The sequence below is a fragment of the Fusarium oxysporum genome, chromosome IX, assembly GCF_013085055.1.
Source record: "Fusarium oxysporum Fo47 chromosome IX, complete sequence".
In the NCBI taxonomy this organism is placed as follows: Eukaryota; Fungi; Ascomycota; class Sordariomycetes; order Hypocreales; family Nectriaceae; genus Fusarium; species Fusarium oxysporum.
This window is the reverse complement of record NC_072848.1, coordinates 1,033,272-1,059,136: the sequence shown is the minus strand read 5'-3', so window position 1 is coordinate 1,059,136 and position 25,865 is coordinate 1,033,272. Positions and strand designations below refer to the sequence as shown.

General features: G+C 49.2%; 7 protein-coding genes across 7 annotated transcripts; 6 read left to right on the top strand and 1 right to left on the bottom strand.

The window, feature by feature from the left end:
- Window positions 1–403: 403 nt before the first annotated feature.
- On the top strand, window positions 404–2,496 carry FOBCDRAFT_243372 (mitochondrial branched-chain alpha-ketoacid dehydrogenase kinase-domain-containing protein; the record flags this gene model as incomplete). Its single annotated transcript, XM_059610542.1, has 4 exons — window positions 404–518; window positions 579–727; window positions 809–1,764; window positions 1,953–2,496. The coding sequence occupies 4 exons, from the start codon at window positions 404–406 to the stop codon at window positions 2,494–2,496; spliced, it is 1,764 nt and encodes a 587-aa protein (XP_059465786.1).
- A 398-nt stretch (window positions 2,497–2,894) lies between these two features.
- FOBCDRAFT_263950 (uncharacterized protein) lies at window positions 2,895–5,050 on the bottom strand. The gene is made up of 7 exons (XM_059611334.1): window positions 4,719–5,050; window positions 4,617–4,658; window positions 4,350–4,581; window positions 4,135–4,299; window positions 3,459–4,085; window positions 3,326–3,406; window positions 2,895–3,275 (listed from the first exon to the last, which is right to left on the bottom strand). The coding sequence occupies exons 1-7, from the start codon at window positions 4,751–4,753 to the stop codon at window positions 3,165–3,167; spliced, it is 1,293 nt and encodes a 430-aa protein (XP_059465785.1). The 5' UTR covers window positions 4,754–5,050; the 3' UTR covers window positions 2,895–3,164.
- An 8,705-nt stretch (window positions 5,051–13,755) lies between these two features.
- On the top strand, window positions 13,756–16,167 carry FOBCDRAFT_145176 (kinase-like domain-containing protein; the record flags this gene model as incomplete). The annotated part of the gene is made up of 2 exons (XM_054706821.1): window positions 13,756–13,923; window positions 13,981–16,167. 2 exons carry the CDS (start codon window positions 13,756–13,758, stop codon window positions 16,165–16,167), a joined length of 2,355 nt encoding a protein of 784 aa, XP_054562796.1.
- Window positions 16,168–17,574: 1,407 nt separating this feature from the next.
- FOBCDRAFT_263948 (uncharacterized protein) lies at window positions 17,575–20,206 on the top strand. Its single transcript, XM_031189707.3, has 5 exons — window positions 17,575–18,218; window positions 18,264–18,863; window positions 18,911–19,162; window positions 19,210–19,738; window positions 19,789–20,206. Exons 1-5 carry the CDS (start codon window positions 18,022–18,024, stop codon window positions 20,119–20,121), a joined length of 1,911 nt encoding a protein of 636 aa, XP_031033692.2. The 5' UTR covers window positions 17,575–18,021; the 3' UTR covers window positions 20,122–20,206.
- A 461-nt stretch (window positions 20,207–20,667) lies between these two features.
- Window positions 20,668–21,147, top strand: FOBCDRAFT_206155 (uncharacterized protein; the record flags this gene model as incomplete). The annotated part of the gene is made up of 1 exon (XM_031189706.2): window positions 20,668–21,147. The coding sequence occupies one exon, from the start codon at window positions 20,668–20,670 to the stop codon at window positions 21,145–21,147; it is 480 nt and encodes a 159-aa protein (XP_031033691.2).
- Window positions 21,148–21,642: 495 nt separating this feature from the next.
- FOBCDRAFT_51442 (uncharacterized protein) lies at window positions 21,643–23,107 on the top strand. Its single transcript, XM_031189705.3, has one exon. The coding sequence runs from the start codon at window positions 21,660–21,662 to the stop codon at window positions 23,028–23,030; it is 1,371 nt and encodes a 456-aa protein (XP_031033690.2). The 5' UTR covers window positions 21,643–21,659; the 3' UTR covers window positions 23,031–23,107.
- Window positions 23,108–23,331: 224 nt separating this feature from the next.
- FOBCDRAFT_298127 (uncharacterized protein) lies at window positions 23,332–24,397 on the top strand (the record flags this gene model as incomplete). The annotated part of the gene is made up of 2 exons (XM_031189704.3): window positions 23,332–23,459; window positions 23,509–24,397. Exons 1-2 carry the CDS (start codon window positions 23,407–23,409, stop codon window positions 24,395–24,397), a joined length of 942 nt encoding a protein of 313 aa, XP_031033689.2. The 5' UTR covers window positions 23,332–23,406.
- Between the last annotated feature and the right edge of the window lie 1,468 nt (window positions 24,398–25,865).

Sequence of the window (25,865 nt, the reverse complement as noted above, 5' to 3'; positions counted from 1 at the left end):
TACGTACCTCCACTCTCCGGCCACTGCCTCGGCTTCTCCCGCTATTTGCACGCCTCTCGTTCCATTCGCGGGGCCACCATCATTGATACTCTATTCTGCTCTGCTCTTCCACTCTCCATATCTTATCCTCGACTCACATCGTCCTTTCTTTCTTTTCCTCAATCGCCAATTCTCTCGGACGATACAGTCGCTCGACTTCTCTCGTCTTGACTCTTCAATGACGACGCCGTGAGCTTACCCTCCGACCTTTCAACTTCCTCGGACGCTCTTCCGCAGCGGGAACCCGGTCTCTCCCTCCGTCCGTCCGAGCCTGCCTCCGAGTCCGATTTCTCTTTCTACGGCATCGTCACGCTCTATTCTCTCACCTTTTTTTGCTCTCTGATTCGACCCACGGTTGCCCATCATGTCGTGGAAAGCTTCAGAGCGTCTGATGGATACTATCCGTCACTATGCTCGGTTTCCCGCCACTGGTGTCAGCTTGCGCCAGATGGTCCAGTTTGGCGAGAAACCCTCAGTCGGTATGTTTTTGTTCATTCACGTGTCCATTGAGCACAGTTATTGACTTTGGGCTGCGAAAGGAACCCTATTCCGAGCTTCTCAGTTCTTAGCCGAGGAGCTTCCAATCCGTCTAGCTCATCGCGTGCAAGAGCTCGACGAGCTCCCAGATGGCCTTAATGAGATGCCCTCTGTCATTAAAGTCAAAGATTGGTACGCCCAATCGTTCGAGGTATGCGTCATTGAAGTCAATTGCCAAAACCTGCAGTATTAACTCGACCGGTAGGAAATCACACAACTACCTCGGCCACAGTTACCCTCGGATATCCGAAACCGCCTCATGAAACCCAGCAAAGCTATCGGTCGCAATGCTTTCCGCCTTCCTGCCGCAACCCCTAATCCCTCTATCGACGAGGGCGAAGCCGACGGTTGGGGCGGTCTTCAGAACGACAATGGCAAAGCCAAGGCCTCTGCGCGCCGGTACTTTGCTATTGTTGACGACTCAAGCGACTGGCCCGCCGATCTTCACCTGTACAACCAACGTTTCGCTCAGACTCTGCACCACATCAAGCGCCGTCATGATGGCGTCGTTACCACAATGGCTCAAGGCATCCTCGAATACAAGCGCCGTCGCCAGCGCATGCAGATTGACAGCACCATCCAGTCCTTCCTCGACCGCTTCTACATGTCCCGTATCGGTATCCGCATGCTTATCGGCCAGCACATCGCATTGACAGACCAGAGCCATCATCGCGACCCCACTTATGTCGGTATTATTTGTACCAAGACCAATGTCCAAGATCTCGCTCAGGAAGCCATTGAGAACGCCCGATTTGTCTGTGAGGATCACTATGGTCTTTTCGAAGCTCCCAAGGTCCAACTCGTCTGCAACCCCAACCTGAACTTTATGTACGTTCCCGGTCATCTGTCGCACATGCTCTTCGAGACCCTTAAGAACTCTCTGCGCGCCGTTGTCGAAACCCATGGTATGGAGAAGCAAGCTTTCCCCGTTACAAAGGTTATTGTTGCCGAAGGCAAGGAAGATATCACCATCAAAATCTCTGACGAAGGCGGTGGTATCCCTCGAAGCGCTATCCCTCTCGTTTGGACTTACATGTACACCACTGTCGATCGCACACCAAGCTTAGATCCCGATTTCGATAAGAGCGACTTCAAGGCCCCGATGGCTGGTTTTGGATATGGTTTACCCATCTCACGTTTATACGCGCGCTACTTCGGCGGTGACTTGAAACTCATCAGTATGGAAGGGTAAGTGTTAAACAAACATACTTCTAACCCGCCTGAACAAACACGCCTATTCCGATTATGAACAAATCCGTCACTAACATTTCTTTCACAGATATGGCACCGATGTCTACCTCCACCTGAACCGTCTTTCATCATCCTCCGAACCTCTGCAATAGCAATTACATAGCGCCGGCGCACAGAACCTACAGGTTCCCCCCTGGGTTCTTCGCAAACGACTACAAGGCCGAAGCCGCGAGATATCGGAACGGAAACAGGTGGGCGATGCCGAGGCGGTGGTCAACGCGCCACCACGAAGCAACTATACCAGTCCACAGGAAGTCTAATGGGTTTTTTTCTTACAAAAAGGGAATTATCGTCGCCCGCGGGAGATCCGTGCGCCGGAGCAAAACACAGACGAAAATATATCGTGATACTACTATATCAGCAACTACTACAAGAAACAATAAGAGGAAGAGCAACAAGAAGGATCAGACGACGACGATTACGAGGCCGTCCACGATATGCCCGCAGCTATACCACGCCAATAGGAACGCACAACTCACTTGGATATTCGAAAGAGGAGGAAAGAGACTAGTCGATTCGAGGGACGAAGATCCTACTACACCAGAACATCGCACCATGTGGTTCACACAACCCGAGGGACCGCTCTCCATGGAGGCCAGTCTAAAAACCAATGTTGGGAATCTCTACAGTCTTACAAAGCGTGCCGTTGCACGCATGTTTGGACAATAAACACCATTCGAGCTACGTTTGGTTATCATTATATTCTAGGTAAAGATCCCTCCCACTTACAGATGGGAGGAAGAGGAACATCGTTTTATCCAGCGATGAGGGCACATTGTATGATGCATTGGGTGGGTATGAGGGGGAAGAAGAAGATGGTGACGATCGATATTATGGGAGGCTGTCTTGTTGACAGGACATGCAAGCATGTATATGGAACAAAAATACTTCTACGGGAGTCTCGGTCATGGGTAGGAAATATCATTTGCACTTTGTTTTTCTGGTTACTCGATTTTGCAGCGACTCCTATAACTGTGGTCGGGATAAGCACCGTCTGATTCCATGCTGAAAAGGATTCCTCAACTTTCTGACGTGACAACACATGAGATTCAACGTAGGTAATGCAACGCAATTCAATTCACTAAGCTTTTCTACCAGTTCTTGGGCAGGGGGTTGCTAGCCTCAATCGTTTCCGTCCACTTCCATTTCCATCATGCCTCTCATTCAACGAAATGGCTCAAGTCTGAGCTGTTGTGAGGGCGAATAAAGCAACCATTTCCCCTATCCCATGGCGATCGCAAAAACAAGACCAAAAAAAAAAGAAAGAGACTAAAGAGAATAGTCGGAGGTCTCAGTCAAAGAAACAAATCTGGGTTGTGCTGCATGACGGCCTTCTTCTAGTTGCTCAGGGCGTCAAACATGTTGCGACTCTGCATGGAGTGGCCGGATCGCTGGCGCCCGGGTGAGTCCTCAGCTTGGTCCATGATGTTAGGCTGAGTGAAGTAGCGCTAAAGAAAGAGTCAGATAATAAGTCATTGCTTGCCATGAGTGCACCTACATCGTTTATCTTCTTCCACTTGTTGTTGGTGTGGAAGTTGGCCTGTTGCTGCCTTCTGAGGTCGGCCTGTGAGATGCGGTTCTGTATCAAGTGTTAGTCTGAGATCAAAGCCTTATTGATTCAGTATAATTACTTCCTTTCCGTTCCCCCACTTGTCCTCACGTCGGGTTGAGGCCTCCTTCATAGGAGGGATGTCGTCCCAGCCGTCTGCGATCTTAGCACCCTGGTCGCTTTCTTCGGTAGTTGATACTTCGGATGCCGAGCTGGACATGACGGTGGGGTTCTTGGACGCAGTGTGCCTCTGGCCCATAGGGTCCCAAGCGTTGAAGGTGATCTTGCGGGCGGCAGCCGCCTCCTCCTGGTCCTTGCGGAGAGTTGTTGCAGTCGAAACACTACCGGTGGTGCTTGAGGTGGCAGTTCGCTGGGCTATTTTCAGGCCGCGAAGGTGGGGAGGGAAATCGCTTGCCATTTGAGGCACTTGCGGAAGAACAACCTTTGAGCTCGAGGATACAGAGTCTTCGTCAATAGACAGGCTTGCGAGACGCTCTGGCAGCAGTCTCTGGAGATGAGGGGGGAGTGTAGCACGGCTAGAAGTTGTTGACATGTTATCGCCACCAACACTGGATGTCGTGGACGCAAAATTTCGAGTCGTAGAAGAGTGAATCGTCTGGGATGAGCCTCGGACGACTTCGTTGAAGACTTTGTTGTCGTCTTCGTTGTTTGGGTCTAAGCCAAGTGACTCAGGTGAAGTGATAGGTGCCTGTCTGATGTTAGTGATTCCGTTCGATCTCCTTATGTCTATTGCTTACTCCAGGGAGATCATCTTCATCGAAGAACTGGGCAACCTCGACAGGCGCAAGGTAACCTTGACTCATCATCTCTTCTTCCTCTACGGAGACATGACCCGTAGCTTTGGGGATCGGAACCACTGAGGGCTCTGCGACTGTATCCCATGCGACACATTGAAGACATCGCTGTTTCACGTTAGCTAGATATTGACACCACAGCTCAGAAAAGTCCTTACCCAATCCTCAAGTCTGCGCTGGTTCAGGGAGAAGGCATCATATGGGAGTGTTCGGTCGCAGCCGACGCACCCATGCTCCAAAGCGGGAGTTGAGTTATGTTCCTTGCAGATCATTCCGGTGTTTTCAGGATCAACCTTTCTACCGGAGTCTATCAAGAAGCGGGTGTTCCTCTGTTGGGCCTTGGAGAACATGTTCAAGGGCTTCCACTCGTTACCTGAAGCGCAACGAAACCTGGCAAGATTAGCAAGTCAAGCACGAAGACATACAGGATAAGGGTTGATGTTACTGAGTTGGCGCAGCCTCGTAGGCTTTACTATATATCACTTCTTTTAGCTTTGTTTAATTCTGATGTTGATGGACAAACTCACGGCTTGTAGCCTCCTTTGTTGTTGTTGCTGGGCATGGCGATTCGTGAAAGGAGGTAATAGAAGAAGATTCAACTTGAGGTCCCAGTGCAGATGAGATGTCTTCTGTGTTTGCGGATGATTTCACCTGCGAGTGGGGAAATGATAGAAGAGTGTTAGAAGGATGTTTGGGTTGTATGCGCTCCTGTTGACTGCTTCAGGTCAGCAAATAACAAACTGACACTCGGCGAATTCAGCAACGTCAGTTGCTGGTGTTGAAAACAAATGAAATAGTAGAATAAGGGACCCTTTTGTAAGGCTGATGTCGGATCAAAGTAAGAGATCCGATATTGTTGAGGGTTGAGTGATGAGGAGGAAGGAAGGTGCGAGGCTCGTGCGCTTAGGAGATATTTATTGGCAGTGGAGGCTCTCGCAGCGGCTTCAGTGGCAGTGAATCACTCTCCTCAGTTATCAATAATGAACAATAGCTTGCAGGCGGGTAGTGGCAGTGTTTGGGGAGTGCCTGTTTGCTCTTCCTGCCTCAGGTTGATACTACAACCTGAAGCAAGCACTTTCAAGTCTCACAAGTTTACATTTTGACTGGGCAATTCTTATCAAGTATACCTTGCACTTCCTCCCTTTGAGTACAAACCTTTTCTGTTTTTAACCACTGTTGTGTCGGCCTGTTATAGGGGTCTAAGTGTTGAAACTACTGTTAGGTGAAGTTGAACAGCTACCTAGGTAGATAACCTCCTGTATGGTTGGAAATAAGTAAGGAAAAGGTAAGAGAAGTAGAAGAGGTAAAATCATCCTTTCGAATATTTTGCTGTGTATTTGAGTAAGTGAGTTGCTGCAGCAGGTTCAGCAACATCATATCAAACAACCCATGCTGTATATATCATCGATGATGTTTGCCATGAGGATGGAGCCCATATCATATAGAACAAGTTATTGAAAATCACTACTGCTCACAACTCAGATTAGATGGTCGCTTCATTGGCGTAAGCCACTTAAAGAGGCAACCTTTTGCAATTTCTTTGTTGGTGTTGATGTGCAGCATCCCGCGGCCATCAACCCCCTTAGCAGTCCATGCACTGACAGATCAATACTGAGAGCATACATATCTGAATTGCAGTTACAGTCACATCAAATATAGTTCTGATACATGTGTCACATATCATATTCACGAAAATCAATAAATGAACTTGTATGAACGTAAGTTGTTAATAGTTTAGGAAGTCTAAGGTGGATGAGGCTCAACACTGGCCCACAAGCAATGTTCATCTGCCACATGGGAATCATCGTCCTAATTACACCCTACACCCTCTTTCATCTCATCGACATCGATCAAATTGTCCCCAGTAACTAATCACCATGCATGTCAAGTTCTTTATCCAAGCTTCCTATTTCAGTGACAAAGACAGGGCTAACACGATGCCCAGTCGCTTCCGACATTTTCACCGCCATCTACCCTACAGAAAATCGAATGAAGGCTTCACCGCTCAAGCGGAACCGTCCATAGCGTTAAGTTAGCTCGCTGCCCAAACCCCAGACGATCAGCTGGCATTGTCCACGAGCTTGTCGATTTACAGTTACGCCGATCACGATAAGGCTGTGCGTTGTCTGCGGACTGTGTGCATCTTCGATGGCTAGAGATGCTCAGGTCAACGAATGTACCGCGCTGTATGATTGGCATAACCACCTCGGCATCCGAGCGTAATCGTACTCACTGCAGGTATTTAGAAAACTGCAAAAAGGACTGACTGCAGTACCTGTCAGTTTATGGCAAGATAATTCTGTATCTACCCTGCAACTTGCGAGAAGCTATTGGCCTTCATCGCGTGGCTGGACGGGAGCATGCAAGTGACCGCGCCAGCCGACAAGCAAGCATCAGTCTCTCAGCATGCTGGGGTCATGCCATGTTGCTGCAGTGATCTCAACGGACGTGTCAAGCTACTGAGATATCCATTGACTATTCGTTGCTAACGGCGTGTCTACGGTAGAAACTGGTATCCATCGTCAGGTTAAGCTTGGCGAACGACCCATCTACGGTGGCAGGCTTCATCCATCTTCTCAAACCCACCATCGATAGACTCGTTCCAGAGAGGCGACAATCAGGCCTAGACTACAAAAAGACGCCCTTACCGATACAGGTTGGCGGTCTTCCAGATCAGGTCGATCCCATGTGGACGATACTCGTCTTGGCCAAAGGATCTGGGGTAGGCAACCTTTTGACTCGCGCTTGTGCAAGCCTCAGCACTGGGCTGAAGTTAGATGTCCAAAACGGCGTGACAAGCTCTGAGCCATGAGAAAACAAGAAGTTGGCGCGCTTCATTGAAACAAGACTGGTAGCAAGACCTCCGAGAGAGACCGGTGCTCTGGAAATAACCTGCCCGTTACAAACAGCTGGTCCCTGAATCCGTGCTCCACGATAAGCTGTTGTCGGTCCACCGAGCGAGCATCGGTTGCGATGAGCATCACTGGGTCCTGGATACAGTATGAAAAAAAAATAAAAATAGATCGACAAGACAACGCGCTTCGTGTCCAATGGTCGTGTCAGTAACACCACTGATCAATGACTTCACCATGAGTGATGCCGCTGTGACAGTCAACCCAAGCGGGCTAAGATCGACTACGATAGCTCTCGGGATGGACAGATATCGCCACATTCGTCCAATTCCACGCAAAGGAAAAGCATGCATTAAACCCGGCCAATACGGAACTGCCAGCTCAGGTCCCGGTCGGTCATGGTCACTCAGGACAAGGGGAACACGTCAAAAGTGAACCCGACAATGCGGTGACGGAGCATGGGTCCATAACTGCTCTACAGCCGAGCTTTGAGTCTCAACCTCAGGATCACAGGCCCTTTCCAATGCCGGAACCACTGTTGAGAATTTGCTTTTTGGTAACCGTCGATTTTTCTCAGACGATGCCGATCACCAAAGCTAATAACTCATACACCATTCCTAGATTCTCGGACCTTCTGAGTTCACTTTACTGTTGATAGTGCACACGCTAGAGAAGACCAACGGGCTCGAGGCACTGGTGGAGCAGCACGGGGCGTCCCATCGGGAAGAACCCTTTGGCGCCTGCACTCCACAAATGTCAATTGATGAAAAACGTTAGGTCAGTTGATCTCAAGGCTGGCTAGGCCTTTGAGAAGCGAAAGAGGTGGCAGGAAAAGCGAAAGTGAGGCATTGAGACCAGAATAGACGAGGGCTGGAAATACGAATAATGGTGCAGGCATTACTCTTGTGGCGCAGGCTTGATCACGATCTTCAGCCAATTGATTTGATCAACAGACAGGGCAGAGTCAGCACTGCAGAGAAGAGATGGTAGCAAAGGTTTCATGGCTGATGATGTGAGCCGAGCTACTGAAACAGGTACAGGCACACTCTTCCAACTCAATGGTAGGTTGTTGGAAAAGAAACGGCATAATGACGACAATGTTGGAGCTAAATCGATGGGATCGAGGCACAGTTTTCAGATACGGCACAGCACGTCACGTTCAGGCACATTTCGATCTCACAGCATGTTGAAAGCTCAGTACTGGTCATAAGCCAGACCCAAAAGCAAGTCTTTGTTTCAGAAAAATGCATTGCTCCAGCCTCCATCTGTGCGTGCCGCGCTTGGGCGTTGAGGACCATCATGGAGGCCATATCTCACGGCAGGTCGTTCACAGGGTCTTCTCTGAAATAGAAATCATGATCCCTTCAACCTCAGCCACCATCGGAGGTCCCTTCAAATGGTCGGGCTGGGAACTGAGCGAACGGGCCCGTCAGAGATCTTAGGCACCGGCTTACTCGCATCATCTATCATCTGTGCATTCGGTCGCTCAAGTGATAAACGTGTCGCGCAGGGAACTCCTGGGCATACATAGCCTTGGGTCGTGACAGCGCATAGCCGGTTACGAAGCGACGCGCCAGCTAGAGCTTTGATTGATTGAATGATCGACTGGGTTGAGAATGCAGGGACAATCGCATCAGAGTTCACCCCGCCTGCTCTCCTCGAGACAATTAAGGCCTAATTTTGATAACTACCGTTATCTATGTACTTGGCCATTATGACCGGCTGCATGATTCGAGGCTGGTGTACAATCGTCAGTCAACGGCTCTGAAGACTTGCCGTGTTTCACGCCGCGGCATTGATAACGAGACCAACACCGAGGGAGGCATCCAATCTACCGTTCACTGCGTGAGACAATCAAAAAGCAACGAGAAGGGAAATAGAAGGGGAACATCAATGGGGACGACAATCATTCACGACCGCTGCACTGCGCTGCGAGATGGATCGACGCCTAGGTCGTCCAGTCTGTTGGGCCAGGATAACCTTTCCTTCGAGAAGGTCTGCTAGACTATTCCACAACACCGGTGAACCCGGAAATGCTACCGTACGGTACCATCGTGACAAGCTCGCCTATAAATTTGTTGCAGGCAATCTCCGTTCCCCGGGCGTGTGTCCTTTGCATTGGGTCGATCCTGCAGCATCGTGACAGACAGACGAGTCCAGGATCGGGAAACGTGCCCCGAGTAGGAATTAGCAATGCACGGTGCAATCGTGGACATGGACACAGAAGAAGATTGGCTTTCACGAGTGCGACTCTTGGTGTAAGCCCAGGGGTTTCAAACAATGGGGATGGATGGAGTGAAGTATAGTACCTGGACGTTTGGTACCTGCAGCAGCTTTCTGGAAAGTACCGAATGGAAGGGCCACTCACCCACAATTAGGCATGAAAAAGAACCCGTACGGACTACACTGTACCTGGCAGGCGGATGTTTGGTAATTAACGGCCAGTGTGAAATTGGCCGGGTCCTGTCGAGTTACGGTCCGGCGGCTGGCCCCTGGCAGACGGCCCCACACCCCGGACGTTGGCTCGAGGACCGGTGGGATGGGATGGATCAGCATGATACTGGGAAAAGAAGCACCCAATCTTGCTCGCGAAAGGATCAATCTCGCATGGATAATGAAATTCTCGAGTCTTCTTAGACCCTTGATCGAACATTTCTCGGCATACTGAACACTCTCTGATCTTATGCCAGCCAGACAATAGATCGGGACTACCCTGATGTAAGTGACATCCTCTGATATGTGATATTTGTATCTAAATGACGTTACAACCACTGAACAAACCTGCTTACACGTTCATCAGGCACAATGACACCATGTGTATCGATCATAATGCACAAACAGAGGCTGGAGTGGTTTCCAGGAACCACTTTAGGGCTCACAAGTTGAGATGATCGACTGTGAAAGGCTGAAAGATGGGACAGAACAGAACCTTTAGCTCTAACGGCTAAAAACCCGGGTGGCGTCTTATGCCCAGTTATGCCCTGAATGGCGCTGCATAATTCGCACTACCAACAGACTTGTACACGTGTGTGACAAGGGCCTGTACGTTTCGGAAAAAGCTGTTCCTTGTTTCCATCACATCAACCTCTTGACGCTGCATTGCTTAACCCTCTTGTCACAGCTTCAGCAAAGCCCTTTGTCATTCCCAAGCGTGTTAAGTGATTCCCCAGCGTGTTTCGTCACTTCAACGGTCACAATGCCCCTCGTCGATATTCCCCTCTCCTATCCCCTCCCCCTTTTCTTTTTGCCCTCCAGGCCCCTGTGAGCATTAATCCCAGGGCACGTCCCAGCGGAAGGAAAAGCACCCAAGGCTAGGCTGGCTGTTTGATTAATGCCCCCCGGCTGTTGGACGACGGCCTCCCGCACGTACCAATTAACCCACGAGGGCCCTGAGGTAGGAACCTAAGGTTTGGGGATGAACGAGGGGCAAAGCCCAGAGGCCATTTCATGCGACCCCGAGACAGCGCCAGGACGTGAGAGGGCCTTCTGTAGGCTCTTACGGATGGAATTTGACAAGAGCGCCACTTAAGTAGTTGGAGATTAGGTATGAACCTGGATGCTCGATACGAGTTGGATGTTCTTGCAGGAAAGACCTGCTTGACTGCGCCATTCATCTGAACTATTGATAGATAAGTTGCGGTTGTGCAACGGCCAATCTTCGATATGCAACCCAGGGTGCTGTGGCGCGAGGCCACGAGAATCGGCCGAGGCTGAGGCGGCAGAGCAAGCGCGTGTAGCGAGTAAGAAAACGCGTCTGCTCCAAAACCCACGCGTCTGGCGTTCTAACCGTGTGCCAATTTCACCATTTTGCTTGGCTCATTGAAAGCCAAATTACGGCCTGCGGGGAAACACAGCATTGTGATACCAATAAATTGTTCACCCGCGCCGTTAATCTTTGTTCGAGTTCGAGGCATGAGAGCGGTGGTCCTGGGTGACAAGACAGGCTGGATTGCTCATCTCCCAGGGCCTATCAATCGTGATCTGCTGCCGCGGTTGGTAACGTCTTTGGGCCCTTGGGGTTACTGTCACAAATTGCGACAATTTGCAGCTCGGAGAGCCATGCCCCAAAAAAGAAATAAAACACGGGAAAACATTGAAAGGTCCCGCCGCGCCACGAGATTGAGATTGGCCTTGGACACTAGGATGCTCATCGCTTTGTTCCCCGTGATTGTAAGTGAACTGACTATGATTATGATAGCACCTCAGGCACAAAAAGTTCCCAGTCAAGGTCGGCAAATAAATGGTCGATGTCTGCAACGCCGTCATCGCCGGTGCAAAATCCAATCCTAGAAAGCTTCTAGGGGGGGCCAGGGGAGCTTCCCCCGGTGGCCCTAGGTCGTTTCTTGTGGTTTCGTTCGTCCCCAATTGTTCGGTCATCTATTTTCTTCAGTGCTAGCGAGGTTACGAGAGTCGTTTCCATTTATCTGGGACCACGGTAGACTGACCCTTATTTCCAAGACCAAGAGCCGACTGGACTGGGACTGACTGGGACTGACTGGGCTCAAGATGAAAGGAAACCGCCCGTGATCTCTGTAGTGTCATGTCATTCGCCGTCTGCCACTTTTCACGTCGGGCATTCTGGCCCATACCAGTGGGCAGCCAGAGTTGAGAGGGCCACACGACACCATGAAAAAGACACCCTAAGGTTCGTTTGGTGTGCTCTTCTGACTCCCTCTGACCCTCCCTAGGAAGTCTTCAAGTGATCCATTTCTCAGAACCTTGCACACCCATTGGATCTTGTGCGGTTGCTCTTGGATCCTAGTTTCATTCTTCGCTTGTCTACGACAGTTTAACATCTTATCCTGAGATTGGGAATTTCGCGTGTCGCTGTCTCCGATCTGATAATCTCTCTGATGGGTTTCTTCCTCCCTTTGCCCATCTTTTTGCAGAATACCAAGGTTGAACAGCGTGCTTATGCTTATTTCTGCATGGGATGGCTGTGAGTCAGTACTGTACTCTGACTTGCAGCTTGAGATCAGCGCGAAATGAGGTACCGGTACCACCAGGGCGCCGTGACTCGAACTAAGTTCATAAGGCTTCGTTAGCAGGTCACTCTCCAGAGCTTCTGAAGGACTCCCGTGTGCTCCCCGCCAGCCCAGTCTGCTCCCGCTGCCATGGGCCTTTTCTCCTCTCAGTGCGGGCTCTCACAGTGCTCGCTGTCAGGTCTCTTTCAGGGCTGCCTGGGGTGCGTAAGTGCCCTGACCGGAGCACGGGTACGTACCCGGATCTTGGCGAATAATGCCTGAACTGAAAGTGTCGCTGTTGAGCTGGGTTTTCCATTTCTTCGACAGGGGCGCATTTTAAAGTGGAGAACAGAGAGTCGTGATGGCGTACAGTGACATGTGCTGGCCCAAAATCTACAGTTGGCCGGTGACATGGATACCTTTTTTCCCAGCCACCTTTCTACAGCGCGCAAGGTTCCTGCAAGGTCCCGCCTGCAGCTCGCAAGTACTTGGACTTGACCTCCTTTCCCGTTGGTGAACCCTGGACAGAGCAAAGTCTCCATTGCTTCTTTTTCCACGGCTTCGCTGCACTCCACTCATTTTGGCTGTTGACGGATACCACGACACGCCCACATCTTTTGGTCTCTGTCTCTTCTCACGCCCCCTTCGTGTCTCACCTGTCGACGCCTCTGGTACTGACTCTGGCTTTGGTCTTTTTTGGGCTTTTCTGGGGGGAACTTGCTTGCTTCAGTATAGGTTGGTTGTTCGCTCTATCTTGTCTCCCTGGACTTTAACCACGTCAGGGCTCACCCCATGTTCAGCTCACCTGCAGTTCTCTCTCTTTTCTTCTTCTTCCCCTCTTCTGACATATTCAATAATGGCAATGACAATAAACAACATCTATTGACGTCGCGCAACAATCGCTGAATCAGTAACCCCCCGGGTCATTATTCAAGCATCCTTCGCATTAATCACACTAAGAGGTAGAGCGGGAAACTCTTCGCTGGGCCCTCTCTTTTGGGGAGCAGAGCAACTGGGTTACCTTACCTTAACGTATTCGCTAGTGGCCTGAGGATCCTGCCCCGATCGGCAGGTTCAGTTCAGTTCAGTTCAGTTCAATTCAAGCCACTCCCCCCCTGGCCCGTGGCCCTTGGCCCTTGTCAAGAGCTTTCTTTCGCTCTCCTTTTCGTTAATATCGACCCTATCCACTTCTGCAATCACCCTCACTTCAAGTCACTCCTTTTGCTCTTCTGGAACCTGGACCCTCTGGCGAGATCTCATCTCCTTTGATTGACGTTTATTCTCATCCATCGTCGTCTCGATTAATTCTAAACACTTACATCCCGTCCCCTCTTTCTCGACCTCCCATTGTTCAGTTCCATTCACTCATCTATCATCAACTTCGTTACCTTTACTGCCGCCACATCCTCTCAATCCGATTAACAGTGCTACTACTACTACCACGAGTAATTGCTTCAGGGACCAACATTGCTATATACAATTGCACACACTCGCTGCCACACCCACCCACCGTCAGGTCCCACGCTCGTTCGCCGCCGTTTTCCAAAATCAACTTGTCCGATCTGAATGCTCCGGTAAAACGATTTCTAGCTCTTTGAGAGAGCTTCTTGTTTTTGGATCCGATTAGGTATATTCACTTGGCTGCCGTCCAATTCGGGGACCCTCCGAATAACATTCGTACCCCAGGACCCCAACTCATTCGCGTGTCACACTGCATCCGAAATAGAGTCCCCTCGATCACAACCGACATGATGACTGTTCAAAATGACTTGACCTATCGGGGTGTTTCTGGTCAACAGCTTGCCCTCGAGGATCGATTCGAAGTATTGAAGGAGATTGGCGATGGAAGCTTTGGCAGTGTCGTTCTGGGTAGAGTTCGGACGGCTGGTGCCAACGTTGCTCGCCGAGGTACAGTGGTAAGTCAATACGATGTGCACCCTCTTGTGTGACAGCTCCCGTAACCATTTCTGCAGGTCGCTATCAAGACAATGAAGAAGAGCTTCGAGTCGCTAGCACCATGTTTGGAACTCCGCGAGGTCGTCTTCCTTCGCACTCTCCCTCAACATCCTCACCTTGTTCCCGCTCTCGACATCTTCTTGGACCCCTACACCAAGAAGCTCCATATCGCCATGGAGTACATGGAGGGCAACCTCTACCAACTGATGAAGGCTCGCGACCACAAGTGTCTCGATAATGCCAGCGTCAAGAGCATTCTTTTCCAAATCATGCAAGGTCTCGAACACATTCACTCTCACCACTTTTTCCACCGCGACATCAAGCCCGAAAACATCCTAGTCACTACTTCTGGTCACAATGAATCTGGCAACACCTTCCGCCGATACTCAGCTCTCGTTACTCCTCCTTCAACACCACCCACATACACCGTCAAAATAGCCGATTTCGGTCTCGCCCGAGAGACACACTCAAAGCTCCCCTACACTACTTACGTATCAACAAGATGGTACCGTGCTCCCGAAGTTCTTTTGCGAGCTGGAGAATACTCCGCTCCCGTCGATATCTGGGCTGTTGGTGCCATGGCTGTTGAGATTGCTACATTGAAGCCCTTGTTTCCCGGTGGAAATGAGGTTGATCAAGTTTGGCGAGTTTGTGAGATTATGGGCAGCCCTGGTAACTGGTATAACAAGTCCGGTAACCGCGTCGGTGGAGGAGATTGGCGTGAGGGAACCAGACTCGCTGGCAAGCTTGGTTTCTCATTCCCCAAGATGGCTCCCCATGCTATGGACACCATTCTGCAAACACCCCAATGGCCGACCTCCCTCAGCCAGTTCGTCACTTGGTGCTTAATGTGGGACCCCAAGAACCGCCCAACATCATCACAGGCTCTTGCTCACGAGTACTTTGCCGATGCCGTTGATCCTATGCGACCCAAGTCTTCTGCTTCTCGAATTCTTGGACGCAAACAGTCTGACCTCAGCCGAAGCAGCAAGGAGGCTGCTACTACTACACCCACATCTGTGAAGCAATCTTGGTTCCGCAAGTCTCTCATCGGACGTTCTGAGAGTACTGACCTGGCTACCATGCAGGCCCAGACAAAGGATTCCACTGCCCCCAGACCCGCACCTGTACATGCTTCATCGGCTGTTGAGGCATCCACTGCAAAGGTTCGCCCAGCTGCCGGAAAGAGGACCACTTGGACAAATGGCCCATCAAACGTGGCGCCCATGCCTATTCTTCCCACTGCGCGACCGATCTCGCCGATCCCTGATGCTGTAAATGCCCGCGCCAACAACACATACGACGACTCTTACGCTAATGGACATGGCCAGGGGAAGACCAAGAAACTTGGCCGACAGCTCTCTGTCGCTTCAAGCACAAACAACTACACAGAAATGCATCGGCAACAGGCCGAAAGGGCACTCAATGGGAATTCTGGCCTCGCCTCCCCTCCGAGTGGACAGAAGGAGAGCTTCTTTTCACATCTCAGAAAGCGTGCGCGGCGGTTCTCGGGACGACATCAGACCCCCGTCTCACCCGCCTATGACGACGACCTGGAGGCCCAGGTTGGATGTGGCCCTTGGGCTAGCAACCGGTCGTCCATGGTTATTGACCAATCGCAACAACAGGCTCCCATTCCTAAATCCGAGGTCTACGAATCCCTGGACAAGGCCCTCCGAGATGTTCAGAACAACCTCGATTCGCGACCTCCCGTTCCGCCCAGTCACCAGATCTCGCCTACCAGCACCCTCAAGCGACATCACTCGCTTCCTCAACACCAAGCCCGGTCAGTAGACAACCTGATCGGTGCTGCTCGAGGTGGGCCCATCTCTAGCCGAACCAGGAGGGCCCAAGCGACACATGGCGTACATCAATATGAGGCTCCTGATGAGGAAGACGAGCTTCTAGACGAGGCTTTGACTTCTACTCAACGGGCCGTCAAGCGCATGGAGCAGAACCAAAATAAGCCTCTTCGACAGTCGGCTAGCAACATTGGGTTGATGAACCCATACCCTACGCCGTCACCCTCTGCCAACGGTAATCAAGTCCTGTTTGCCGATGGTCACGAGGCTGTTACCCCCAGGCCACTGGATCTTAACAAGAAGACTGATAACCAGTATAAGTGGCCCACGCCACCATATGAGGAAAGCGAGTGGGCAGCATCAGCAGCCGCTAGTATCTGGGCTGCTGGCAGTCGCTTCTAAGTGTTTCGTCTTGACATACTGTTACGATTACGTCCAGTGGCGCCGAAAAAGTTATTGATATCGACTCGCATGGTCATGGTGTTTGGGTGTTTGGGTTGAGATATGCAACCCCTTTTCTGATCTTTTTATCATTGTTGTAACGTGGGCGGTCCGTTTGATTTTTGGGCATAACTGGCTTGACTATACATACTTTATTCCTCCCTTCGATTCAGCACTCAACATTTTCACCAAATACCCGGCCGCAGTTTTATGCCGCCTTCTGCACATTATTATTACTATTACCTCTTCGCCATCTCTCACTTTTTGAACCGTTTGCTCTTCTTCGTTTTTATACCTTGAGTATCAAATACCCCCTATAGACCACAGGCGAGCGCAGCCGCAGCAATCTGCTTGAAGCAATACCATACACATACCACTCAATCAATTTCTTTCCTTTGTCTCACTACTATATAAGAAAGGTGGAAAGGAGTCTGAGGTGCTTGGGCTGAATATGACCGGCCATTTTCTTTGTCATATCCTTGGGTTATCTTTGCTTGAATGGACAAAAAAGGGTCAAACAGGACGCCTCCCCAGGAGATGGACAAAGTGACGGCCAGAGCCATCGTTTGCTTATTGAAGCATGTAAAAAAGTCAGCGAGCATTTTATTATCCCCCCACCTTTTCAGTCAATGCATTGGGAGACTGTCAAATCAATAGATGGAGTCTTTCGCCGGCCAGGATGCCCGACAAAGCAGTTTGCAATTTTATGATCAAAGTATATAATTTTACACGCCCCGGCAACAGGAGAAGGGGTGCCTTGGTATGAGGAGGGGACCATGGGGTTAATCAACAAAATATCAAAACAATTACTGTTTCATGCGCTCTATGCGATTTCTGCTTTGACTGCCCAATGGCCTATGTGAACTAAGCATCGTGGGCTTCATCGAGAATGTTGGCGGTCTCATTGAATCGATAAGAAGGTTTCTGCCTCCCTTTAGTAGTGGGGGACCAAGTCAGAATAATGAGGCAACATTTGTAGAAAGCGGGGAGGCAGCCAAATTAGAGATTGAAAGACAGGAGATGAGGTGGCTTGAGTAGTGACATGCATGGTATTATTTGCACAATATTAAGCTGTGATGGGAATAAGCAAATCTCTTAGGCTTTATAATATTACTATAGTTCACACGAGTGACCGTCAGGGTGTCATTATTGCGAGACACAATGTGATCGATGGCATTGAGTTTGGTGAGATGAATCTGAAAGAGATCTTTGTGAAACGATTGAACAATGTAACTCGAGTGAGAGTTGAGTTGAATTGAATTGAGTTGGTGAGAAGATATGGATGAAGTGATCATGGTCACGTGGCCGGCTAGACGAATATCACGACGCTTACCTTAGGCAGCACTCACCTGTCCTGGTAAGCCAAGACAAGAACTGACGACGAGCAGTGACTATTACGAACGGAGACGATCTCTGTATCTCTTTAAAACGTGTCAAACGCTCTTTTTGTCCTCGGGGGTCGTTGACGACTTTTATCAAGGGTTTGTTCCTGAACCGTAACGTTAGACGTTTCACACGAAGCGACCATCGAATCAACTGATTCATGTTGGACGGACTTTGAGAAAGCCGAGAACTTTGCGACGATCTTGCCCGTGGATAATCTAAACATCTCACGAATTTTGGATCATCTCATTTTCTTGAATATCGCTTCTTTCTGATCACTCACCATCATCCCAACCAAAGAAAGGCTGGACTGGATCATTTTACGCGGGGGAGGGGTAAATTCGGTGTTGGCTAAAGGATTCATGGACTAATGGATGAGCATTTAACTGAGAAACTCGGACCTCTATCAGTATCACTACCAGTCAGCCCATCATGAGTCTCAATCTGCCAATACGACCTAGCACAAGCAGTCAGCGGAACCGGGACAGTCGTAATAATTACTTCAACAGTTATACCCCGCCAAGCTCCACGGAGGCTATCAATGGGCCTGTTAGAGAATTGGTTAGGGAGCAGACGCCTCTGAATGATCGCTTGATTGTGGGTGTTGATTTTGGAACTACGTTTTCAGGGTGAGTACCTCAAGCTGAGAGAAAACATGAAGCTAATGTTCGTAGTGTTGCTGCCGTATACACTTCTACCCCTGATGATATAGAAATCATCAAGACTTGGCCTGGCGGCAATGGTATCACATCGGACAAAGTCCCAACGGAGATTGCCTATGACTTTCCTCCCAATGCACCACAAGGCACTGAACCAACAGTAAAATGGGGTTTCCAGTTCAAGCCTGAGGAGTCACGTCTACGCTGTATCAAGCTCTTCCTAGACCGTTCTCAAAAACTTCCCTTCTACGTCAGCCCCCTCGACACAGCCGCACAGCTCAAGCGTTTCAACAAGAATGTCGTCGATGCAGTAAGCGACTACTTAACTCAGATTTACAAGCACACGATGGACACGCTCACCCGTAGGTACGGCGAGTCGTTCATGGCGTCGACAAAAGTTGAGTTTGTACTCACTTGTCCGGCTGTTTGGAGTGATGCTGCAAAGAACACTACACTGCAGGCTGCTGAGAGAGCGGGTATGGGGTTGAGGTCTGAGATTCAGATGATCAGTGAGCCTGAGGCTGCGGCTGTGTATACGCTTAAGGCGATTCAGCCGAATCATTTGAATGTGGGTGATAATTTTATTGTTTGTGATGCTGGAGGTGGTACTGTTGAGTAAGTTTAGCAACCCCTTCATCTAGCATGGTACTGACAATGCGCAGTTTGATCGCATATAAAATTATCTCACTCAAGCCGCTCCGTGTAGAGGAGTCCGCGGTTGGAACAGGAGGGTTGTGTGGAAGTGCTTTCTTGAACTATCGATTTGAAGAACATGTTAGAGGCCGTCTTGGCCAGACTCGTTTTGATGAGATGAAAGCTAAGAAGGGCAAGACATGGCAAATGGGTCTTCGATACTTTGAGGAGTTCGTAAAGAGGAACTTCAATGAGGATGAGCACCAGGAAGTCAATGTTCCGTACGTACATCTCGCCGTCTCTATCTTGACCTTGCTGACATTTCTAGCTTCCCTGGCCTTCCTGACGATGAAGAGGCTGGGCTAGACTCGGGCTTCCTCGTCATGACAGCAGAACAAGTCAAGGACATATTCGAGCCCGTGGTCAAAGAGGTCTGCGACCTTGTCCAGGGCCAAGTCACAGGCCTTCGCTCAAAGGGAGGCATTGTCTCGGGCATCGTGCTGGTTGGAGGTTTCGGTCAGAGCGATTATCTATATCGTCGACTCAAGAACCACTTTACCAGCGCTGCTCCGCCGCCGTATAGCGAAAGGCCTACACACGCCAATGCCAATTCTATACAGGAGACAGGCTCCATTGAAGTGATGCAGCCTGTGTATGCTTGGACGGCGGTTGTGCGAGGTGCTGTCCTGAGGGGACTGGAGGGCAACATGGTCATTTCTCGTAAGTCGAGAATGCACTATGGTACATCGTATGCTACTGTGTATGATGAGGATAAGCATTCGGTTAGTGAGCGATACTGGTCTCCCTTATGGGAGCGCTGGATGGTATCTGACCGGATGCAATGGCATATTGCAAAGGTACGTCTCCTCCTTTGATCAACTCATTCCCATCTTCTAACACATCTCAGGGCGAGGCTCTATCACCACTTGCGCCCATCGCATTCCACTACACACGTAACTTCCGCCCCGGTCAATCTCTCATCGTCACCGACGATCTCATAGCATGTGACGCGGACGAACCACCCGCAGCTTACACTCGCGACCTGATCCACGTGTGTACCCTTACAACAGACCTCAACGCCGTTCCAAGGAGTTTGTTCACGAGATTGACGACGACGAGGGGCGTTGAGTTTGATAATTTGGATTTCACACTGGAGATGAGGGTTGAGAGTGCGGGCTTGGGATTTGAGTTGAAGGTCGATGGGGTGAGGTATGGAAGGGTTGAGGCTGAATTTCACTAGGGCTTTGATTTAACGGAGTTATACGTGAGATATGGGTTAGAAAATGTGCATATATATCTATTGACTGAGTTGATCTTGGTTCTCATCTGTGTTCCTATTTGATGAAGTGGCAAGTGGTGACATCGTAGGTTTGGCCCAAGTGGTTGGCTTCTTAGTTTCTCGCTCACCTTTCATTGGCTTAAGTCATTGAATCTTGTATCGACTCTACCCTGGGCTTGTTCTCGAGTTTAGCATTGTTTAAGAGTTAGCCTACTCCTTTGTTCGCCTCTAGACTCGACTTACATGAGGCTTGACTTACAACAGGCGATCGCGAACACGCACGAACACAACATGTTCAGCCATTACTTTCTCACTTCCAATCTCCAGAACAGATACCATGGCTTGACAGCCTAGCAACAACTGCGCAATACGAAATCTCATGCCACACATATAAAACCACTGCCCATCACCTTTACCTTGGAATCACAGATTAAACAATACAGTTCCAAATATGTGTCAAAACAACAACTAATATTTTAATACGCACAAGGTAAGTAAACACTCAAGATGAGCTCCTATCTGAGTTTCCAATGGCCCAACCCCCAGGGCGTCTGCTGCTACCGCTCCTTCGACAACCCTAACGACCACTCCTTCATCGCCATTAAAGTCCCCTGGCTCCAATGGCCCAACGACCCGCTCGAGGATGTCCATTCACCCTGGTGGGTAATCCGTGAGAAATCATTTGCAGCTGTAAGACTCTGGAAGAAGATTCTACACGAGAAGCTCGAGAGTGAGACGCACCATAAACATATGAAGATCACTAGCATTGTTCTTATGAATGAACAACTTAGACTGACTATTGATGATTTAGGAGAGGGAGATGATCATCTGAAGTTGTTCTATGGGTTTGCCGCTGATGAGATTGCCAAGCTGAATGAGGTCAAGGGGCTGGATCTTGGGAAGGATGTTGTTAAGTGGGTTGGGAGTGGGACAGATGCTGTTCCTGTGTTCAGGAGGATTAGGAAGAGAAACACAGCTCTTGTCTAGGAGGGTAATTTCTGGGTATCATACCTGTAGCCGTAAGGGTATTTATGGTTCAGTCGTTTCAATCAATACATTCATAATGCCAACTTCATTCGAGACTTTTCATCGTGAGGATCTGAAGATAACTGGTTCCGCCATGACTTATAATACATGATTATCTCATGAACACCTGCGGTCTATTATGGTGTAATCATGCCAAGAAAAGTATGAGAACTCATCTTTGTCTACACTCATGAGGGAGATGTGATGAGTTTGATACCAATATTTAGTCCTTATTTTGTATTAGTGATCGGAATTTGAAGCGATAACTACTTAACAGGCTACCTAGCTCGCAACAAGACAACTCATCTGATTTATGATTGTACTTTTTTAATATGAAATGTCTCGATTATTGCGGACATTTATGATCTTCAATACGTCACTTGAAGATGGCTTGCCCTTCCACTTTTCAAGGTGGGGCACAGACATCAACAATTCTTCAACTTTCACTCTTTCACACTCATTTGATCCTCAAGATGACTTCTTCAGAGCATGCGTCAGCCCTATCAAAATGGGCACATTCTCAAGGCGCAACTATCAATCCCTCTGTTGAAGTCACTCATTTGCCTGAAACAGGCCTCTCGTTCCGCGCAAAAGCGCCTACAGCGCCCTTTGACACAATCGTCAGCATCCCCTCGTCTCTCACGCTCTCATATCTCAACACTCTTCCTGGTCGTGATGACCCTAAACCTTTCCCTGCGGGATTTCTGGCGCAAACACCACCGCATGTAATTGGCCGTTTTGTTCTCATCAAGCACTTTCTATTGAAAGGAGAGTCTTTCTGGGCGCCATATATACAGGCTTTACCGCAGCCTGATAACCATGATTCATGGTCTCTTCCGCCATTTTGGCCAGATGAGGATGCAGAGTTATTTGAGGGGACGAACATCGAGGTTGGCGTTACGAGCATAAGAGCCAATGTGAAGAGAGAATTCAAGACGGCGCACGATCTTTTGGCCGCTGAGTCGTGGGAGCTCGAGCTTCTCAAACAATTCACATTGCCATTGTACCAATGGGCCTACAGTATCTTCTCAAGCAGAAGTTTCCGTCCAAGCCTTGTTCTTGGGCCAGAGGATCAGCAACGTCTTCCCGAAGGTGTCAAGCTAGACGACTTTTCTGTTCTCATGCCGCTATTTGATGTAGGAAATCACGATATGACTACCAAAGTGGAATGGGTACGCAATGAGAGGATCAATGGCTGCAGTCTCAAGGTTGAAAAGGCGTATCAGGCTGGGGAGCAGGTCTTCAACAACTACAGCATGAAGACAAATGCTGAGCTACTACTGGGATATGGGTTTATGCTCCCTGAGACAGAGAAGTTGCACAATGACTATGTTCATGTGCGGAAACGACAGCCTGCTCATGGTGAGGCTACAGAGGAGTATTACATCTCTCTACGACCCATTCGAGACCCCAGCTCCCTCCTCGCACGCTCAAAACAAAGCGTCCAGCTCAACGATGGTATCCCTATTCTGGGAGCCTTCCAGCATGTTCAGCACGACATGGTCTGGGACATCTTCTGCACCCTCGCACCACCCGAACAACGCTCGACCCTTATCAGCGAGGGCACAGAGCAAGAGCAGCAGGAGAAGTTTTTCAGTGGCCAGGTCAGTGAAGATGGGCGAATATTCCTTCAGCAGACGGCGGCCATCATTCAGCATAAGGTCATGCAAGAGCTGGAGAGGTTGCTTGAGACGGACGTGGAGGTTGTGGGCGGAGGTGACCTGACGAGGAATCAGCAGTTGGTGCTGGATTATAGAGCGAGGTGTAGGAGAGTGCTTGAGAATACACTTGAGGCTATGAATATGGAGGAGTTGTTTGGGGAAGATGAAGAAGGGGGTGAATAGATAGATGCCTGCTGGGGACTGTTTCACTACAGGGCTGAAGCTATGAGGTTAAACTTGATAGAGGCTCTAAAACATAGATCAGGATAGATCCGTGGCGGCGCAAAGGAATAGCCAAATAAAAAGAGATAGTCGTTTGCTGAAATTTCTCGTTTGAAGATGCAAACAAATAGTTTCGTGGTAGGTTGTGGTTTAACTCTCCATTCACATTGGCCAACTTGTCCAGTCAGAATTAGATGCATCTCCACTCTCATCAGCTCTTTATCTTGATCTCATTGCAACCTCTGCAACAACAAGATCGGTCAAGCATCCAGCGCATCTCATATATCAACAGGGGTGCCTTCACACGACTTACACGATTCACCCCACCCCCGCCATCATGACACCTTCATCAGACCTCAAACTGCTCGATCTCATCACCGCCATTGACAAGTACATACTCTCCTTCTTCACGAATTTCACAGAATACTAACAATTCCAGTGCTCCTCTCGACTTTGCAACAAACTATGCCCCCTACTACCGTCTCTTTCTCTCACCCGACCCTCGCCCTCATGGCTTCATCCTCCCCGCTACAGTCTCCCTAATGCCATGGCCTGCATCCTTCACTATCGACCACGACCACCGCACTGTCACACTAAGCGAACCTCCATCTGGCTCAACACTTACAGAGCACGCAAACTCCGCGTTTCAAGAAGCTGTTGATAAAGCCATTGGCGATGACCTGTTTCCTATTCTGCACAAGGAACACAGTGAGTACTTTCGCATAGTCGGCGCAAGGGAGTTCGTGCAGGTCGAAAGGTTTGCTGCTCCGTTGTTTGGCATTGCGACGAGGGGTGCTCACTTGACGGGGTATGTACGCGGTGATGATGGGAACATAAAGATTTGGGTTGCGAAACGAAGTCGTCACCTCTTCAGCTACCCTGGTCTTCTTGATAGTACTGTCGCTGGTGGTATCAAGGCCAGTGATACACCACTTGCATGTATCAAAGCTGAATCTACCGAAGAAGCTTGTCTTCCGCCAGATCTCGTCTCATCGAGCGTTGAACCCGCGGGAGCGATAACGCTGGCAAACATCAACCAGAAGTCAAAGCTATTCCACTCAGATATAATCTACGTCTTCGATCTAGAGATGCCGAAGGATGTTATTCCTCGACCGGGAGATGATGAAGTGGAGGAGTTTGTGTTGATGGATTGTCAGGAGGTGGCACAGCGCATGTTAGCAGGAGAGTTCAAGCCGAATGTGTGCCCTGTTATGATTGATTTCTTGGTCAGGAAGGGGTTCATCACGAAAGAGAATGAGGATGACTTTGAGGAGATCCAGAAGAAGTTGAGGAGGGAGATTCCTGTGCCGATGGAGTCTGATGTGTAGTGGTGATGCAACTTGAAATTATTGGCCTATCATGAATCAATGGCCTACTTTTACTTGAGCTTTTTCGGGAGTTCATGCTTGAAAGGAAGGCTTAGGACCCCTGTAGCATTTGAGTATACAACCAGGCCTAGGTAGTTGGTGTACGTTGTTACACTCTCTGCTAATTACAATAGTTTCATATAAGTTGATCACATCATACGAAATCCAAGTGATGAATGAGCCTCTTCGCCACAGCAAGGTGCACCAAAGAATCATCGCCTGTAACGAATGTCGAAAATACAATGCCTTTGTGTGCACGAACCAATCCCAGTTCATTTGACTTCTCAAAACTACCACATCATTTTTCCCTAGCTAGCAATCTTTACCAGTCTGTTACTAGTGTTAGTCACCAAATTCTCGAAGGCCGTATTGTCCAGGGTAGTCACCCTCACACTGTTTGCTGTTTTGGCGAGGCGAGGTTCCTTCCCGAACAGTACTCCTCCCTCCCCCGTCAGCCCACCAAAAAAGTCCACCTTACTCCCCCCAAATTTCTGCCAGCAAAAGAAAAAAAAACCTATCAGCGACAAAAATCACCGACGACGAAAACTGCATTTTACGACTTGAATTCTCAGACAAATAACTCACCGTACTTGTCAGAATGGCGAGATTCAATGGGTTGTTATCGTATTGGTACGTACTTCTCCTCTTTGTCTGCTGACCTTCTTGAACCCCGCCTTGCCACATCAGACGGCCTCTGCTTCACGCCGACAGAAGCAAAGCACTTGTTTGATATGCACTGATGGCCATTTTTCTCTGCATTATACTCGTAAGTACGAGACTATAATGTCTGTTTTATAGCTTGCTTCCAGTGTAGGCATGACTTGCACCATTTTCAGATCTTTTCGTATTGGCATGTCTCTTCTCTATTATGACATTCTCCTACGGCGTTCAGCCCGTCACTGACATCTTCCCTTCCACATCACAACCTCTATGATTCACTCACACTCCTCCAACTATATGCTTTTCTTTCTCCTTTTGTGGTTTGATTTACTCTCATGTCTTTCTGGCTCAAAGTCGACACTATTGACGCCTCAGAAGCATCACAAAACTCGGTTACCTTACACCAAAGACCAACACAAACGACACTCCACTTCTGCACCACGACCGAGTTTATGATTATAAACTCAACCACAAAAACCTTTCTTGCGAAATGCCACGTTGTCATACCAAAACAATCGCTTCGGAAGTCCGAGGTAATTGGAGCCACGTTGTGGCCAGTCGCAATCAAAGACAGAGATTCGCCATCATAGCACACGGAAATGCTCTACGAAAATGGTTTGTGCCACTATAAGATGGCTTCCAAATGACACCGAGAGATCGATCTCTACGCGCCAAACAGACACTCAATCAACCTCCAGTCGTTCGAGTTTCCCGGCCAAGCGCCCAGCAGCACTCAATCATATCTGTTCCAATATGTACATCACAGTAC

Excerpts from the sequence above, each read along its gene's own strand:
- FOBCDRAFT_263950 (XM_059611334.1), bottom strand. The coding sequence starts at position 4,753 with ATGCCCAGCAACAACAACAAAGGAGGCTACAAGCC. Across the intron at positions 4,086-4,134 it reads ATGAAGATGATCTCCCTGGA|GCACCTATCACTTCACCTGA; the intron begins GTAAGCAATAGA and ends AACATCAGACAG. Across the intron at positions 3,407-3,458 it reads AGTGGGGGAACGGAAAGGAA|AACCGCATCTCACAGGCCGA; the intron begins GTAATTATACTG and ends CACTTGATACAG.
- FOBCDRAFT_263948 (XM_031189707.3), top strand. The coding sequence starts at position 18,022 with ATGAGTCTCAATCTGCCAATACGACCTAGCACAAGCAGTCAGCGGAAC. Across the intron at positions 18,219-18,263 it reads TTTGGAACTACGTTTTCAGG|TGTTGCTGCCGTATACACTT; the intron begins GTGAGTACCTCA and ends TAATGTTCGTAG. Across the intron at positions 19,739-19,788 it reads TGCAATGGCATATTGCAAAG|GGCGAGGCTCTATCACCACT; the intron begins GTACGTCTCCTC and ends AACACATCTCAG.
- FOBCDRAFT_51442 (XM_031189705.3), top strand. The coding sequence starts at position 21,660 with ATGACTTCTTCAGAGCATGCGTCAGCCCTATCAAAATGGGCACATTCT.